The sequence below is a fragment of the Sorex fumeus genome, unplaced genomic scaffold, assembly GCF_029834395.1.
Source record: "Sorex fumeus unplaced genomic scaffold, SorFum_2.1 ptg000030l, whole genome shotgun sequence".
Lineage (NCBI taxonomy): Eukaryota > Metazoa > Chordata > Mammalia > Eulipotyphla > Soricidae > Sorex > Sorex fumeus.
This window is the reverse complement of record NW_026606087.1, coordinates 2792111-2810361: the sequence shown is the minus strand read 5'-3', so window position 1 is coordinate 2810361 and position 18251 is coordinate 2792111. Positions and strand designations below refer to the sequence as shown.

Sequence of the window (18251 nt, the reverse complement as noted above, 5' to 3'; positions counted from 1 at the left end):
CTAGAGTAATCACTTTCCCTGTCTGGTTCCCTATTCCCTAGTCTGTAACATGAGCATACTAAGATTAAAGTTTTCCTAAAACAGTTTGAGTCTACCTCTTAAAATTTTTGTCAGGTTGACATTAACTTAAGGAGGAAAAATATTCCTTAGATACAAGGTAAATAAATAAATAGCATTAGTTCTTAATCATACTAAAAGAGACAGAATTTGTGAACAAAATTAGGGCTTCCCATTTTTCACTATATTTTATGTCAAACTACATTATGTTGCTCAAAAAAGACCACCAAACTTCTTACCACTAGTTTATAGAATTCAACTTAGACATTTATAGGCAATGTGGCAATAATAAGGAGGTTCATGGATGAATTTTTCTGGATCCAAGAAAGAGTAAATATGAAGAAACAACTTTAATTTGTTGAAATCAAGGTGATAGATTAGATAGTCTCCTGGTTTGCTATAAGCAAGGGGTTAGGTGACAATGAGACTAATGCAGTAATTGGTCTTGTAGGGAATTCCTTCTCTCTTTATAACACTCCTTATTTTTGTCTAGATAACTCTACCCCAATGGAGTACATACAATTTGGGGGAAGCAAATTACATCGCTGTCACTATTAGAACTAAATGAACCATAATCCCATGGTATTAATGGATGGGAACATAATTTAGGACCTTTAGGACAAAAAGAAGCATCTGTAAAACTTTGTTCCTCTCCAAAATTCAGAACCACTATGCTTCTGTGGAGGAGGGAAAGTGCATCTACTTCCATGAGCCACTCTTAAGTGGTATCATATGAGAGGCAAAATTAAGGAATGGAAGGAGTCTTTGATCATCTAAGTCTGACTCTAAAACCAGCACTCTACTTGTAAACTTCCCTGTTAGGCTGGAGTACATGCTTTGCAGGCAGGAGTCACAGTTCAATCCCTACCACCACAGAGTGACCCTCCCCAAGATAAAATTTTCTCTATATTAAGTAAATTTGTATAGGACTCCCTTCCCCTTGCAATTGGGACGGTTTCAGATATGCAGAGTGTTGATTTAAAGAGTATTGAGAGTGTGGTATTTGAACAAATTTACATGTGAAACCTATCATTAACAGTATTGTAAAATACAGTGTTTAATTTTTTTAAGGTGCTGATTCATCCAAAGAAACTTGAAAATATTTAACAATGGAGTCAAATTAAGATCAAATCAATTATGTATATTTACTCTGAGACTGAAACTACTCATAAGCTAAGTTGCAAGACCATGAACCCTTAATGTACAACTTCAGAGGCAACAGTGTAAAAGAAAATCTATAAATGGGCAAATATATCGACCAATTTGTTCAGGGCAGTCACTTGTTTATACTTGTTTTCCTAGCATTAATATTAATAGTACACCATCATGCTTAAGTACGACAGCATATAGTTGCCCTGACACTGAAGCATATTGTTTTGAATAGTATTGGAGATAATAGAAATAATTAGAGATAGAAAAATAGCAGTAATAAAAGGATATGTCTGGAAACCTCTCCAAGATAAAATGATTTACTCTTGAAGCCCTATGACTGATTTGGGGGAAAGCAGAAATATCTATGTCTCTAAAAAGTTAGCAATCTTGTGTCACTTATAATTTATTTGGGTCCAAATTACTTCACTTTTCTATTAAGGTGGATGAGTAGCACACAATCTATTAGTGTTGATACTCAATCAGAGGGTGCTGGGCATTAATAACAAAAGCAGAACACCCAGGGCAGAAGCAAAATGCATGAAGGATCAAAAGGGCAAAGGATCAAAAAAGAGGCCAAAAAGTCAGGCTTTGCTTAGGGCATTCATGGACACTTTTTAATACCCTAAGCAACAGCTGTCATTTGTACCTTTGTTTTCTTCAAGAGAAAATTCTACTGCAGAGGTCACAGAGAGTTGGGGGGAAAGAGCACAGGCAATGCTTGTTATTGCTTTAGTCCTGTTTTTAAAGACAGGTCTGTATCATTTGGCTTCATAAGTCTTGTGAGTTAACAGTATATGTTAACACACATACTGATTAGATTAAACAATGTTCATGGGTCGGGCATACATATATATAGCCTTGATTCACAAAACATCCAAAAACTTCAGCGTCTTTCAACACAGATGAGGTAGGGCTGGGGTTGCAATGTCATGCCTAACCTAGGCTTCAGATTTGGAACCAGTTCATGAGGGAAATGCAAGTGAAATCGCTGAAGCAATGTTGTGAAAAACAAGAACATTTCCATCCGAGCAAGTTGTTCTCCAAGACAATGTCTTCTCCCTAAACAGAAAAACGCAGGCAGAATTGCTTTTTAAAATCCTTAGCAGTTATCAAAATCAATGTCTTCGTAGAGGGTGCCACCTGGGAAATCTTAAAAAAAGTTAGAGGAGGTGGTGTTTATTCAAGGAATTTCTAAAGCCCCGAAAGATAAAAATCACAACAGCCCCCCAGAACCCATTTCTTCACCTTTTGTCATATCATGTAATTTTGTAAGCTAAATTGTTCCTCTCCATTTGTTCACTGCAAGAAAGCCTAAATTATGTCTTCAAAGATATCGTTTGAAATACGAGGATTTCTCTCTATAGATTTAGGAGTAGTTCATTTCAGCAGACTAAATGGATTGCCTTCCCCAAAGAAAGGAAGTGTCCCATCTTCCACGAATCTTACACTTTTTCAGAGAAATGAAAATATTTTTCGAAGAGGAAATAAAATAAACTGTAGGCCAAGATAGTTTGATTCTAGGGTTGCTTCAAGTTATCATTCTATTCCCCTTTTTCAGAACTGATACGGTATTGATTATTACTGTTACAGACTTCTTCCTAAGAGTTTGATTATATGCCTTAAAAAAAATCCATGATTTTGCTCCCAGGGTATTGGCACCCCCAAAATAAATAAATAAATAAATAAATAAATAAAATAAAGAGAGAAAAAACAAAACAAAAAACCAATTAAGAAGCCAAAGCTTTAAAGTGCTGGAGCGACAGTACAGTGGTAGGGTATTTGCCTTGCACATGGCTGACCAGGTTTGATCCCAGCATCCCATATGGTCCCGATTACCAGGAGTAATTCCTGACTGTAGAGCTAGGAGTAACCCCTGTGCACCACTGGGGTTCTGGGCGAGGAAACCAAACCAGCCAAACAAACAAAAACAAACAAACAAACAAAAAGCTTCGAGGGTCCGAGAAATAACTCAAAGGGCTAGAGCACAGGCTTTACTTCATTTAGTCCTGAGTTCAATCCCTTGGGTCACTAGGAGCGACTCCCAAGCACTGCCCTCCACCCACACACATATTTATACTCAAGACGAATCTTAAAAACTGTCCTAAAATTAGGCCCCTGTAAAAGTTCTCTTACCTAGGGAAAATGGTACCAAAGCTTCCTTTTTGGTAAAACATCCACTGCTGTTCAGAAATCGCTCAGGATAGAATATTTCTGGGTCTTTCCAATACTTTTCATCAAAGTGTACAGCATAAAGATTTGTAATTACTGTTGTACCTTTAGGAATGGAATAACCACGAACAACTGCATCTTCAGAGGTTGCATGAAAAATACCTAGTGGCACTACATTACAGAATCTTAAAACTTCATGCAAAACTGCCTCAGTATAAGGCATTTTACATTTGTCGTCCCAGGAAGGCTTCCCACTTGGACCCATAATTAAATCAATCTCTTTCTGAACTTGTCCTGTCAGAGAAAAAGTGTTTAAGTCACTATATAATTCTTAGAACTCTAAGTAATTTCCCTTTTGGATAAACCAAAGGAGAACCTATAATAAGTCAAAGAAACAAGTATACCCAAATTTGAATTTTTTATTATCTGGAAATTTCATTTAAATAATTTAGATAATTTCATTTAAATTAAGTGTGATATATATTTTATAATTAGCCACAGTTGATGCTCTGTCTTTGTTGTGGAAAATACATTAAAAATAGTAAAAATTAAACAAATGCCAAATTGGAATAATATCACTCTCAGTAAGAAAAATAGTAAGGTATAGACATGAATTAAAAAGAGTAGGGTTAAGTTTCAGTTCTGGCCACCTAGTACCAGAACTTAGACAAGTTAATTACTCCATCTTTTCCCTCATTTATAAAACAGTCATAAGTTCTAAAGCAGAAAATTTTTTTCACATAAATTGAAATATTATATTTTAAAACTCTTTACAAGTATAAGGTATTTTTTGTCTTGGTATCACAGCAAGAATTTCTAAATGGAACATTTAGTACATGCCAAAGATTGTAAAAAATATGTAACCCCTAAATTTAAGGTGGGCCACTGAAGTTAAAAGACTCCTTACCTCTAGGGCTGGAGTGATAGCACAGCCGGTAGGGTGTTTGCCTTGCATGAAGGCAACCAGGTTTGATTCCCAGCATCCCATATGGTCCCCTGAGCACCATCAGGAGTAATTCCTGAGTGCATAAGCTAGGAGAAACCCCTGTGCATCGCCAGGTGTGACCCAAAAAGCAAAGAAAAAATTAAAAAAAGAGACTCCTTACCTTGAATATTAGGATAAAGGGCCATGAGAAGAATTGCCCACCGCAGTACATTTGTTGTAGTTTCAGTTCCAGCAATGATGAGTTCACCCACAGAGAAAATTAGGTTTTCTTTAGAGAAAGTAGATGATGGGTCATTTTTACTTTGATCTATCTCATCTAAATAAGCATCAACAAAATGCTGAGGTAACTGTGGTTTTCGGTTGATAGAAGCTTTTTCAATAAGTCCAGAGAGAAAATCATAGACAACAGCTGCATTTCTAAACAGCTGTTGATGTTTTCCAAAAGGTAAGATGCCAATCCATGGAAAGGCATTATACAGGAACACAGAGGCACTGGCAGCAAGTTCCACATTTTCACTAAATAACTCGATCATATGCTGAAAATCAGTGTCTTCATAACTGAATCGTTCGCCAAAAAGAATCAGGTTGGTTATGTTTGAAACAGCATTGGTGATTAATTGCTTTAAGTCAAATGGTCTACCTTTGTATGTTTCAACAGCATCAATGAAAAATTTGGTTTCTTCTAAGATTTTAGATTCAAAAGACCTTTGACCATATCCAAAATAGCGAAAGATATTTACAGCTAATTTTCGATGATCAACCCATCCTCGACCATACCTGGAATTGAGCAGACCTATAGGGAAAAAGGTACATTAAAAAAATATTGTATTATAGACTGGAGAGATAGTACAGTGGATAAGGCACTTGCTTTACAAGAAACCAATCTGGGTTTGATCCCCGGCATCCCATACAGTCCCCTGAGCACCACCAGAAATTATTCCTGAGTGCAGATAGAGCCAGTAGAACCCCTGAGCACTGGAGCGTCACCAGGTGTGTCCCCCAAACCACTATATCTCTATCTATCTGTCATCTATCTATCTAGAGAGAACAGAGTGGGGAGGAAAGTGAGGTGGGAAGAGAAGAGAGAAGAAACATGAATATGCACTTTTAAGTGAAATTATTTCTTACTCACATTTTCACTAATACCTGGCAACATTGGTTAAGTACCAATGGCAACATTGTTAAGTACCATTAATTTATGGTACTTACCATAAAAATGTCATGTTCTCTTATATAAATGAGATGCTGGTATAAATCACTTTCCAACTGTTTTATTTTGGGCCCACACCTAGCAGTGCTCAGGGATTACTTCTGGTTCTGTGTTCAGGGATCACTCCTGACAGTACTGGAGATCAAACCAGGGTTTGATCTAGTTACAAGTTAGGCATCTCTCCCCTGTACTATCTATCTGGCCCCCCAACAACTTGTTGTTTAGTTTGGGGCAACACCCAGCAATACTCAGGAGCTATTTCTGGCTCTGCACTCAGGAAGCAGCTATCCAGAGAAAGATCACTACTGGTAGAGGAAACAGTGCAAAAAGTCACTGAAACGAGAGGAAGCTACAGAAACATATAGAAAATATATACAAGAGAAAGAGCAAGAGTTTTGTAATAACCCTAACACTGGTCAAGCTGACGACCCAGACATGCGCTGAATCATGCACAAGGCAAATTTCCTCTAATCAAACAATGGCTCTGATTTCTCAGTTCAGAGCACATAAATCTTCAAATAAATATATGGTTTTCTGCCTATTTTTCTTTTACCAATTTCGGAAATTCAAAGTTTGATAATTTTTTATAAAGTCTTACAATTTACAGTTTTGAAAAATGTATATTCTTTATCCCCAATGTCATTCTGACCGATCACCTTTCATTTTCATAAGATCTTTAAAGGTCTTCTATATATTGTGGAATAGTTTCTTCTTTACCTTATTATTATTTATTAAAGGTCATTATTTATGAGATTGAAGACTCTTTAAAATTTACATTATTGATTCAAGTATTGATTCAAGTATTGATTCTGGCCTGAAAATGTGACCCTTAACACTAGTGTTTTCTTTTTGTTAGTGGATTTAGTTTACAACTCGATAGGTAATTTTAGTTTCTTTTCTTTCAATAAAAGCCTTGAATCTTTATAAGCAAGATATTTAAAAGCTTTTACCTAAACTTAAGTAAGAGGGACTCATAAACTTGAAGACTGTTAGAAAATTTTTGTGAAAATTCATACTGCTAAGTATTAAAGGCAATATCTGCTTTTAATATTCTTAGTTCTTCTGTTGTTACTTTCTTCTTTGCACCTATTCTGTTAACTTTCTCCTTTCTTCTTTGTTGAATATAGAATCATCCAAAACTCATTAACATTCAACCATATAGAATCCTAGACACAATACTTTATTTTTACCATATATTGATTAGTAATTAAAAGGACTGGGCATGTTCTGAAGTTAATAAGCAAAATTATAGTAACAAAGTCATGAACTTTTCAAAAATGACTTTAAAATTCACTGTTGGAGCCAGGAGATTACCTGCCTCGTTAGCACAGAGCTGTGAGTTCAATCATCCAGGCTGCCCCTAATTGCTGAGCATGATCCTGATGCTCTGCTGTTTGTATATAGCATCTCAGTTGTTAGCGCTCTACAATGCTGCAAGCAAATTCCTACTATAATACAACCAGGGCCAAGCACAACTAAAGGGGGCAACCCCAGCAAATGCCGCAATTAAAGATGCACAACCCCCATGTCAGGAGCATGACATCCCAGCAAATATCTGTTTAACCACCACAATTCAAGCATGTGACCCTCAGCAAGCACCACAGCACAGTGTACAGCAATCTGATGAGACTCTGCTAAGTACTCCAATTACATGCGTAAGTACCACTGACATACATAGCAAGTCCCAGCCATTGCAACGACAACATTAATAGAATGAAGAGATGTGGGGAAGGAAATATTGGTTCAAGCGTCTCTGCAGGAGCCAGAGTGATAGTAAAGCAAGTAAGGTGCTTGCCGTGCATGAGGCCAACCCGGGTTTGATCTCTGGTCGGACCATATACAGTCCTCCAAATCCTGTCAGGAGTGGGCCCTGAGTGTAGAGGCAGGTGTGACTCCAAAACGAAACAAACAAAAATCAAGTGTCTGTGTACACATGAATATTACTAATATGTTTCAGAAAAAAATGCGTAAATTATCAAGTGATAATTATGCAAAACATTATTTACAATATTAAACAGAAGTGGATTAAAACATAAGAATTAACACGTATTGAGCTAAGTAGACCTTGAGTGCATTGTGGCCAGAAAGGTTCTCAAGCAATAGATTCTATAACATTACATAACATTTTTATATTAATCGGTGTAACATTTTTCTTTTCCCTTTTTTTTTTCTTTTTGGGTCATGCCTGGTGATACTCAGGGGTTCCGCCTGGCTCTGCACAAACGAATTACTCCTGGCGGTCCTGGGGGACCATATGGGATGCCAGGAATTGAACCCAGGTCGTCTGTGTGTGCTATCGTTCTGACCTCTAACATGGGCCAGAGCAATAGCATAGTGGGTAGGGGATTTGCCTTGCACGTGGCTGCCCCAGAATTGATTCCTCTGCCGCTCTCAGAGAGCCCCGCAAGCTACTGGGAGTACACCGCCTGCATGGCAAGGTCTGGCAATGGCTACCCATGACACATTTAATATGCCAAAAACACAGTAACAAGTCTCACAATGGAGACATTACTGGTGCCCGCTCGAACAAATTGATGAACAATGGGAGGACAGTGCTACAGTACAGTGTAACAAAACCCAACTCTATGAATGAGGTTTGCATAAGAATGTGATTTAAAATAACTTAGTCAATCATGAAAGAAAAGAAAATAAACATACCTCCCATTTTTGTCATCTTCACAAATAAAGGAAGACAGGGTCTATCCGCAAAAATTTCGCTTTGATAAACAAGGCATTCTTTCACTACATCATAGCCATTTAGAACCACAGTTGATATGCCGCCAAGATCTAAACTGAAAATCTTAGAGAAGAAAAGATAAACAACAGTTAAATGACAAAAATCTATCAAGAAATGTAACTGTAGAAATCAACATACACTAAATCTACCTTTCCCAGTATTTATTTCCCTGAAAATGTAGGCATTTATCACTCAGTTGGCAATCTGTTAAGCATGCTTCTCTATAAATGACACATTAAATGCTGTGATTTCACTACAATTTATTGCCTAAAGACCATAATTTTATAAATGAGAAGTGTACCTGACTCAAGGGTCTTGGGGTTCCAACTTAAGCTTTGCCACTTAACCTAGCATAGGACCATGGGCAGAATCTTTAACCGTGTGGGTTTCAAATTTGCCATTAGAAAACTTATTTGATTTACGTGCTCTTTATGTTCTTTCCAACAGAAAACATTCAACATATAGGAATCTTTTATCTCTGAGATAAATGATAAAACTACCATTTATTACTATATCATTAACCACATATCTAGTATCTTTTACTCTTCTGGCTTTAAATGTAGAAGGAGATTGCCAAATCCTCAGTGAGCATGCCAAAGAATAAGTATATAGTATGTAGGTTCTTTTGGGTCCCTGAATTTCATGATGTGAACAAAGACTCAAGGGAATCTGAGTTTGGAGGAAACATAATTCACAACATAGGCTCTCTGGCTCTCCTCTCAGTTAAGGGGAAGGTAAAATAGAATCGCCAATCTAGCCTTGCTGAAGCTTACCTTGTGGTTCACCTCAAGCTTACGTACAGTGTCTATTGTTGTCTATTTCAGCTAGCCCAAAATAAAGGTCTAGTTTGGAGAGAGAACGATGCTGCTTTCTCAGTGGGATGCAAAGATTGCTTATTCCCATGCTCTGAGGAGTCACTGAGACTTATAGAGTTAAAACAGTCAAGTCTCATCTCCACAGACATAAGCAGAACTGATTTAGTCACAGTTTACACAACTTGAGAAAAATAACACAAGTAACTGGAGGTTTAGCAGGGAGCAAAAGTTTATCAGGAGCAGTTACATCAAGCTAAGTGATGAAAATCTCGAAGGAGTAACAGAATTAGCTAGATGTGTAACAGAGTATTTAGAACACTCTGAGCCCTACCAAACTCTAGATGCATTCAGGACTTTGGGTGAGATGTATCAATTGTCAGGTCCTAGGGCAGGACACCTAAAATAAGCCAAAGAAGTCACTGGCTATTTTTTAAAGTCTTATTTAACATGGTAGTTATTTTAAATTAAAGAATCAGTCAATGGGTGATATCTTAACCCTTTCTTTTCCTTAAAAGCAGGTATTTTTGTTCTGTTTCGTTTGGGGGCCATGCCTGAGATGTTCAGGGCTTAATTCTGGCTCGGTGCTCAGAGATCACTCCTGGTGGGGCTTGGGACATCATATGGGGGAGGAGCAGGGATTGAACCCTGGTCACCTTATCTACTGTACTATTTAATCTGGCTCAAATAATAGGTAATTTTAAAATTCATTAAAAATTTTGAGCACAGGGGCTGGAGCAATAGCACAAGCGGTAGGGCATTTGCCTTGCACGCGGCCAACCAAGGTTCAATTCCCAGCATCCCATATGGTCCCCTGAGCACCGCCAGGGGTTATTCCTGACTGCAGAGCCAGGAGTAACCCCTGTGCATCGCCAAGTGACCAAAAAGCAAAAAAAAAAAAAATTCTGAGCACATCATCTATAATTATAAAGTAAAATCATGGGAAATAAATTTCTATGTATAAATAAGGTATTCCAGACTTCAAAAATCACAGGAGATAACTGCTGCCTCCCACATCCAAAGCAGGTAGAATATTTAAACAACTTATACTAACTTTGAGCTAATATAAGAATTGGAAAGTACCCCTTACTCAGGGAGACGAGTGTTTCACAACTTGTATAAGGATCAAAGGTTCAGCGGGGAATATAGCTCAAAGGGGTGGAGCACATTCTTTGCTTTAGGAACCCTAGATTTCATGCTTATCACTGCATGGATATCTGCGCACCAAGCCAGGAATAGTTTCTAATAATCCTCCTCCAAAATAAATGAACAAAGCTTGGTTTTTCTTAAAGTGATGATGTCTGGTGGGTTTCAGCTTAAGCCTAAAGTAGGTTCAAAACATATACTCTTCAAGGCACACGTCCTTTTAATTTTTGATATTTCTTTTTCCTCTGCTCTTCTTACACCTAATATCACAGTTCAGCCTATTTTATCACCTCCAATAACAAGTCCTCTTTGTACATGGTTGTAATGGAAATAAAGCCGATGATTTATGCCAAATTCCTACATAACTTGCCACACCTACCAAACCCAAGATGACACTGTCCCAGCATGCTTATAATTTAAATTTTATTCTATTTTATTTATTTATTTGGGTTTTTTTTTTTGGCTTTTTGGGTCACACCCGGCGATGCACATGGGGTACTCCTGGCTCTGCACTCAGGAATTCACCCCTGGCGGTGCTCAGGGGACCATATGGGATGCTGGGAATCGAACCCGGGTCGACTGTGTGCAAGGCAAACGCCCTACCCGCTGTGCTATTGCTCCAGCCCCATAATTTAATTTTTAAACTGTTTTGTTAAGAGACTTAGGTTACCTAATTTCTGAGAAGAACGATCTCAGCAGAATTCTAATTCAGTTCAACACTTCTACATAAAAACTTGATTTCCATTAAGAAACCATTTCAAATAACTTAAAAGTACCTTTAACTTAAAGGCCTAAAACATGGTATTTAATAACCAGGAACATTTGAGTAGCACTTAATTGTATGCAGTTATTATTCTTCTTATGCATCACAAAATGATTAACAGAAATAAAGGTCAAATTTTATCTGACTAATGAAAACTAATCTCTAGTTTTGTGCTTACATTTTATCAGTTCTCTAGCTTATGATGCTGGTGCCGAATATACCAGAAAGCAAATATACATTAAACAGAAGTCGTGGAAATACAGACTTCCAAGGGAATGAGAAGTGAAGAAGTAAACTTAATAATTATATATTTTCCTTACCTACTTCCCTCTTTCCTTTTGCAATGTATAGTGAGCTACACAAATGTAGGATAATTCTGATAAAAGTGGGGCTACGTAAGGACATACCTCTCATCTTCTTCTACAATTCACTGCTCTTCTGTATTTTAGCCTCCAGCACCTACAGTTTTCAATTGATAATTAGAGTAAGTCACCCTCTCTCTTCACCACCCGCTCTCTCTGGACTACTTCCAATGCTTCCTCCCAGCCCCTTGACAGAAGCCTGGCTGCTGAAGAGAACAGAACAGTGTCAAAATAAAACAGGTGAATTGAGCCCATGCCAGTGCTCTGGAAACCTGGGCCACCATCCCAGTCCAGGGCATTTTTCCCAGCACATGTGCTCGTCCCCTGCCAGATTCTGCAAGGGCAGGTCTGTGCAGCCTTTCTGTTTTTTCCTAGTAAACGGGAAGACCCTGAGCACCCATCCGCGTGCTAGCCGACTAGCAGAGGGGCCTTGTCTGGGTCGGCTAGGAGTCACAGGCCACTGCACCCACTTCCAGTTATTCATTCACTCTTCTCTTTCACAACCACTTTCCAGAACCCATTCCCCCACCAAGCAGGTCTTATTATTATTTTTTCTAAATCAGCGCTTTCTAACGCTTAAAAGCCTGGCTTGATCAAATGCAAACATCCCAGAATGTCCTATTAACCATTAACTTAGCTTTGAGCCTTCGGACTCCCGCTTTTCTGCACAAGCAGTGAGCGGAACCTAATCCTACACAAGCCGTGTGCTGTCCGCGGGGACCCAGAGACTCAGTCCCGGGTTCTCGAGCCCCGCCAAGGCAGCAGCATCCTACGGCAGCGCTCCATGGGGACGCCGGGAGGCGGCAGGTAGAGTCGGGGCGGGGCGTCGAGGGCGTTTCCCCATGCGCGGGGAAGCCGGGTTCCCTTCAAAGTGGCCAGCACACCCCGAGTGGAGCCCCCCCACCCCCACCCCTCAGCCTCCAAGCCCCCTGCCCCCGGCCCGTCGGGCTGTACCTCGCCATACACCTGGCTCTGCTTTCTCATGTAGACATGGGGCAGCTCAGCGGAGGTGGCCAGGGAATAGATGTTGCCGATGAACGGCAGCCCCGTGGGCCCCGGGGGGAAGCCCGTGGGCCGCCTCTGCTTCAGCAACTGGCGGACCCCCAGCGTGAGCAGCAGGAGGAGGCACAGGCCACCCAGCGCCGCCGCGCACGCTTCAGCTCCACGAGGCTCCCACATGGCCCTGGGCTGCCCAAGGCCCCCGCAGCTCGGGGACCAGGCCTGCTGGGCTGCCCCGCCGCACTTCCATTGGCCCGCACCCCGAGAGCCCGCCCCAGTTCCGAGCCTACTGGCTGGGTGCAGGGCCCCGGGGCACGCGGTCCACTAGACAGCAGCACCCAGGCTTTTTCTGTCCAGCTCAGAGTCCACCGAGAGGAGACAGAGGCGGCCTGGTGGGGCTGGGTCTTGGTCCCTGGGCCTGGGAGCCTGTTCCAGGGCTTGCCAGCACGGTCCATGCCCCTGGACTAGGCCAATTCCATTTCCCGGGAGGCCAGTGATTTCAAGACTAACTAGGGACTGCATTGGATAGGGAAGACTGCAGTCATTCTCAGCACTGCAGGCTTTGGCTGGGCTTGATAACCTCTGCTGCCCTCAAACAGGTAACTTCTTGGCAAGCGCTGAGGATTTTCTGGTTTGCAGTTGGTCAAGGGTAGTACTTACTCAAGCTTTCTGCAACTAATTATCTATGTGTCTAGTGAACTATTTCTGTTTATCCTTCTGTTAGCCATTGGGCAACTCCTTGCAACACAGGAGCTGTGGGGCAGAGGAGCCTGCTAACAGCTGTCCTTCAATTGTTAATACAGCAGTGGCAAGATTATTATTGACCTCATTAGCTTAAAGTTGATTTATACAACATAATGTTTATTGAATGCCTAAAGCAAAGGAGATACAGAGGTGAATAAGCTACCGAAATTGAAGTCCTACCCTCCTAGGCCTTTCACTCACGTGAGAGGGAAAAAGTTTAAGTACACATACATGTGAAATTTAGATAATGACAAGGTGAAAACAGTCTTAAAAAGAAGGACTGGGGGAGAGGGAGCTACTTTTTATATGTGATAGGTATCATGAAAAGACTTCTAAAATTACCTTTCAGGTAAGAGAAAATAATGAGGTATATTAGTTTTCTACTGTATTGTAACAAATTATAACAAATAATGGGTTAAAACAGCACAGATTCTTAGTTTTTGAGGTCAGAAGTTCAAAGTGCATTTTCCTCAGATAAAGACTGATAGGGCGACATTCCTTCTACTTATTCCAGAAGAGAATCAGTTCACATTTTTTTTGGTGGTGGTGGGGTGTGTGTGTATGGGGGGAGGGATGTTTCTTTTCTTTTCCCACCTTTTAGAAGCTGCCCACATTTTATTTTTCACTCATTTTCCCATCCTCCCATCTTCAAAGTCAACAGGATCAAACTGAGCACGTTTGCACTGCCATCTTTATGATTTTCTCTTTTTATTTTTGCCCCCTTTCACAAATAATCTTTATGACTGCAGTGGATCCACTTCAGTAGTCCATGATCATGTCTCTATCTTAGAGCTAGCTGTTTAACAATCTAAGTTTTTTCACCATGCACAGTCACAGGCTCTGAAGTTAATTAAACATGGAAACTTTGGGAGAGGGGCGGGGCATTACTCTTCCTATTACAGTAGAGAAACCTGAGCGAGATATGGAAGAAAGTATTTTAAAAAGGGAATGCCTAGAATGAAGGACAACATTTATTAAGCATTTGTGATGGTGTTGGAAACTGGGGATGATATTATGTGGTGCCATGAATCTAATAGTGGCTGGCCATATGCAAGGCATGCATCTTAGTCCTTGTACTATATCTGACCCTAGAAAGCACACTCCTAAAATTTCTTAAAATTCTCAGCACCAAAATTTGTTTTAGTGAAGGTTCTCCACAGAAGCAGGACCAACCAACCAATCAAATATTGTCAGGGAAGGGGGAAATCTTTCACTACTCTGGGTTTCTCAGCTAGGAAGAGTGAAAAAAAATCAACGTCAGAGAGATTAGTAAAAGAAAAAGACCAAATTTAAATATGGCAGTCATTTCTATAGTAAATAGAACAGTGAGATGTGGTAGAGGTTATATTCTTGACTAAGAAAAGAAACGGAATAGAAGTCTGGAGCACTGAACAAATCAGATGGGGGGGGGGGTCTCAAGTATTAAGGGATGATGTCATATGACAAAATCCTGTCTCTAGATATTTTGCCTTCACTTAAGATGGCCTTTTCTGTGCTGGAGTGATAGTACAACGGGTAGGGCACTTGCCTCGCATGCGACTGACTGGGATTTGATCCCTGGCATCCCATATGGTACTCTGAAAACTGCCAGGATAATTCCTGAGTGCTTGGGGCACCATACGCTCTGGTTACCAGGAGTAACCTCTAAGCATAGCCAGATATGTCCCCCCAAAAAATCTTTTCTGGTTAATGATTAGTTTTGAAGATGGCTCTAGATTAAGGTAATCTGTTCTTTAAAGCTATGATAACATTTTTCCCCATGGTTCCAAAGGTTTCAATTAATCGAGTTTTTTTGTTTTGTTTTGTTTTTTTGCAGGGGGAGAGGGTTGGATCACACCTGTCAATGCTCAGGGAATACTCCTGGCTCTTTACCCAGGAATTACTACTGGTGGGGCTCAAGGGACAATATAGGATGCTGGGGATCAAACCTAGGTTGGCTGCGTGCAAGTAAAATGGTCTACCCGCTGTACTATTGCTCCAGCCCCAGTTTCAATTAATCTTAGACCACATTAACACATTAAAATGACATTGAAAAAGTCTACTCTGCAGAGCTGAAAGAGTCTCTTAAATATATGTGGGGAGATTAATTTTGACTCATTGATTTATAGTACAGGTCACTATCATTTTTACTATCTTCCTGTTGTTCATCAATTTGCTCGAGTGGGCCCAGTAACGCTGTAAGACTTGTTACTGTGTTTGGCATATCGAATACAGCACAAGTAGCTTTCCCGTGAGGGTGAGATACTCTTGGTAGCTTGCTGGGCTCTCCGAGAGGGGCGGAAGAATCAAACTCAGGTCGGCCGACCCGGCTGCATGCAAGGCAAACGCTCTACCCGCTGTGCTATCGCTCCAGCAGGTAGACATACATATTAGGTTACTCATGATAAAAATTGTTAGTGGTGTAAATTCAATCCAAGTCTGAAGGTCTAAGAACTGGAGTTCACAGGTGGATAATGTGCATGAGGAGCTCAGTTAGATGGCTGGAGAAGTAGAAGTACCATATTCCAAGGCAGCACAGCTGATGATGACTGCCTCAGCCCAGTAAGAAACTTTTTTTTTTTTTTGCTTTTTGGGTCTCACCCGATGATGCACAGGGGTTACTCCTGGCTTTGCTCTCAGGAATTACTCCTGGCGGTGCTCGAGAGACCATATGAGATGCTGGGAATCGAACCTGGGTTGCCCACGTGCAAGGCAAATGCCCTACTATCACTTCAGCCCAGTAAGAGAGAAACTTTGTCCTTCCTCTGCCTTTTTGTTCTCTTCAAGCCTTCATCAAATTGGATGATACCAACTCAAATTGGTGAGGGTCAATTTCTCTTTTCTCTTGACTCACTAGATTGAGAAAGGATACAATTAAGAACAGCCAGATGGAAGAGCTGGACAGAGCAAAGTGTGGCTTAAGAGGAATGAGCACAACATTTCCTGGCACACCATCCTTCCCAAGAGTCCACCATCTCTAGGAAGGTAATGTCAGAGTTGAGTTACATTGAAAATACCCAAATGGTGTCCCAGAAAATTATTTATTAAATTATGGTTATGGGGAGAACCCCACATGAGGTGTCAGAGAATTATAACTATGATATAAGAGTAAATATATATGAAAATAATTACTTTTAAATTCTTTTAATTTATTTTTCTTCCCTTTTTTTTTTTTACTGAGGTTCTGTAATTTATAATACTGTCATTGCTGGATTCCTATGTACATAATTGTAATACCACATCAATCACCAAAGGGCTAAAGGCAACACAATAATTGCCTTTTTCTTTCTCCCTCGGCTTACACCTACTGCCAATCATTAAGGAGAAATTCTTTATAGGTCCCCTGATATCTTGATTTCCTAGATACCTAAGGATAAATACCATAGCTTTCTCTGAAAATATCCTAACATACAGCAGATGATCAAGCATTTTATTTCTACTTTCTTTCACAATAGGCTTTGAAAGCCAGCATTTGGCTCTCTCCTTTAAAAAATTATAATCTTAAAGCAGTTTGGAAGATACTCATTGAGTATCTTCTGCCAAAATAGAAGACATGCCAAGTCTGAAACCGTATTATCTTGCTCATTCATGGATTGGTCCCAGAAGCAATAATTCAATCCAAGCTCTGGAATATAGTTTTTTAGTAAATATTTCCTCGGGTGAAAAAATATATTTTAGCTACCTAACATGATTGAATTTCACAACTTGGTAATAAACTCTTAGTTATAAATTTAGGGATTGCCTAGAATTTGAAGATTTATTTAAAGTAAAATTAAAATCACTTATTTTATCTCAGTAAAATTGTGTGTACATTTGTTTGAGATGTCTGTGAAAATGTGTTCCTATAGTCATGGTATTTATTTTCCAGAGAGAACTAAAATTTTGTTTTTATATAATTATGGCCTCAAATTGTTTTAGACTATATTATAAAATAAACCTATTTTATAACTAAAACTTCAGATTTGGCTGCTATTGCCTAAATAAAAATAAGGAAAATAATACATTTAATCCAAATGTATTAATCCAAAGTACAAGTAAGATAGTTACAAAGGCAATTTTTTTACAATTTAAATGCAAAGTGCTTAAAAATGTCTGAGAGAACATTTAGAATTCCAAGAAATTATTAAACAAAGGTCATGAGTAACCATTTCTCATTAGAGAGGAATTGTAAGGCAGGAAAGGACAGCCCAAGATGTCTAAACAGGTCTTCCCATGCATACCATTTGGGCATTAGGTTTATTTTGAGCTAAGGTGAATCTAGGACCATTAAACGTCAAGAGAAAGTAAAAATAATTTTTTGATGCCAGAGATTAAACTGAGGCCATCATACACGTGAGGAATGCACTCTACTAGTGAGCTTCATCCCCTGCCCACTTCAAGAAAAACTTTTACCATTACCTTCTACTTAGAAGAATGAAGACTGAGGAAGGTATGTTCACTATTTAGGGTTATGTCCAGAAATAACCTTTCTGTCGGAAAAAACCATCTATTGTGGCAGGACTAACATTTAGTTGAGAGCGTCTGGCTTTGTTATATGAGTCACCCTCTCCCTGTATGTGAGGAATCATGTGGGAATGCACTAAATGCCACAGCTCCTCAAAAATATCTGATGATTTTGAATATTATCTCAAGGGCCATCAGTCTTAGAAGGGTTGTTCTGGGGGCTGGGGGTGGGGGGGGGGGGGTTGGGGGTGGCTTTGGGCCATACCTGGCTGTTCTCAAGGATCACTCCTGGTGGGGTTCAGGGGACCAAATGGAATGTGGGAGACTGAAGCTGGGTGAGCCAAGCACCTTATCTGCTGTATGATTTCTGGCCCCATTCTTGGAAGGCTTTCAAGTCAGTAAGAGAACAGACCTGGTTACCTGGTTGCAGAGCTGACAATGGGTTGGAAAGAAGTGTAGTGTTAATCTCTGTAAGGCTTAATATAGTTAAGTTTTCTTTCTTTTCTCTCTTTTATTTTTCCCAATTGTCCTGAGTGCAGGAAATTACTGTTATTTTATTTTTTAATGAATCACCATAAGGTACAGTTACAGATTTGCAAACTTTCATGCTTCTGTTTCAGTCATACAATATTCGAGTTCCTATTCCTCTACCAGTGCCCATTCTCCATCACCAATGATCCCAGTTTCCCTTCCACCACCGCCATCCCATCACACCCCCCCCCCCCCCCCGCC

The 18251-nt window shown here is 39.9% G+C and overlaps 1 protein-coding gene and 1 long non-coding RNA gene across 3 annotated transcripts; one reads left to right on the top strand and one right to left on the bottom strand.

The window, feature by feature from the left end:
- Positions 1–275: 275 nt before the first annotated feature.
- LOC130025220 (vitamin D 25-hydroxylase) lies at positions 276–12533 on the bottom strand. Of its 2 annotated transcripts, XM_056116165.1 has the most exons (6): positions 12309–12388; positions 11400–11451; positions 8193–8334; positions 4485–5117; positions 3343–3672; positions 276–2268 (listed from the first exon to the last, which is right to left on the bottom strand). In XM_056116165.1, the coding sequence occupies exons 3-6, from the start codon at positions 8206–8208 to the stop codon at positions 2093–2095; spliced, it is 1155 nt and encodes a 384-aa protein (XP_055972140.1). In that variant the 5' UTR covers positions 8209–8334; positions 11400–11451; positions 12309–12388; the 3' UTR covers positions 276–2092. The 2 variants fall into 2 exon arrangements, with proteins under 2 accessions (XP_055972140.1, XP_055972139.1); XM_056116164.1 differs by lacking the exon at positions 11400–11451 and having other exon boundaries at positions 12309–12533.
- On the top strand, positions 12056–17481 carry LOC130025222 (uncharacterized). The gene is made up of 3 exons (XR_008792649.1): positions 12056–12161; positions 15934–16061; positions 17384–17481. It is a non-coding gene; the product is annotated as an uncharacterized LOC130025222 (long non-coding RNA).
- The last annotated feature ends 770 nt before the right edge of the window (positions 17482–18251 follow it).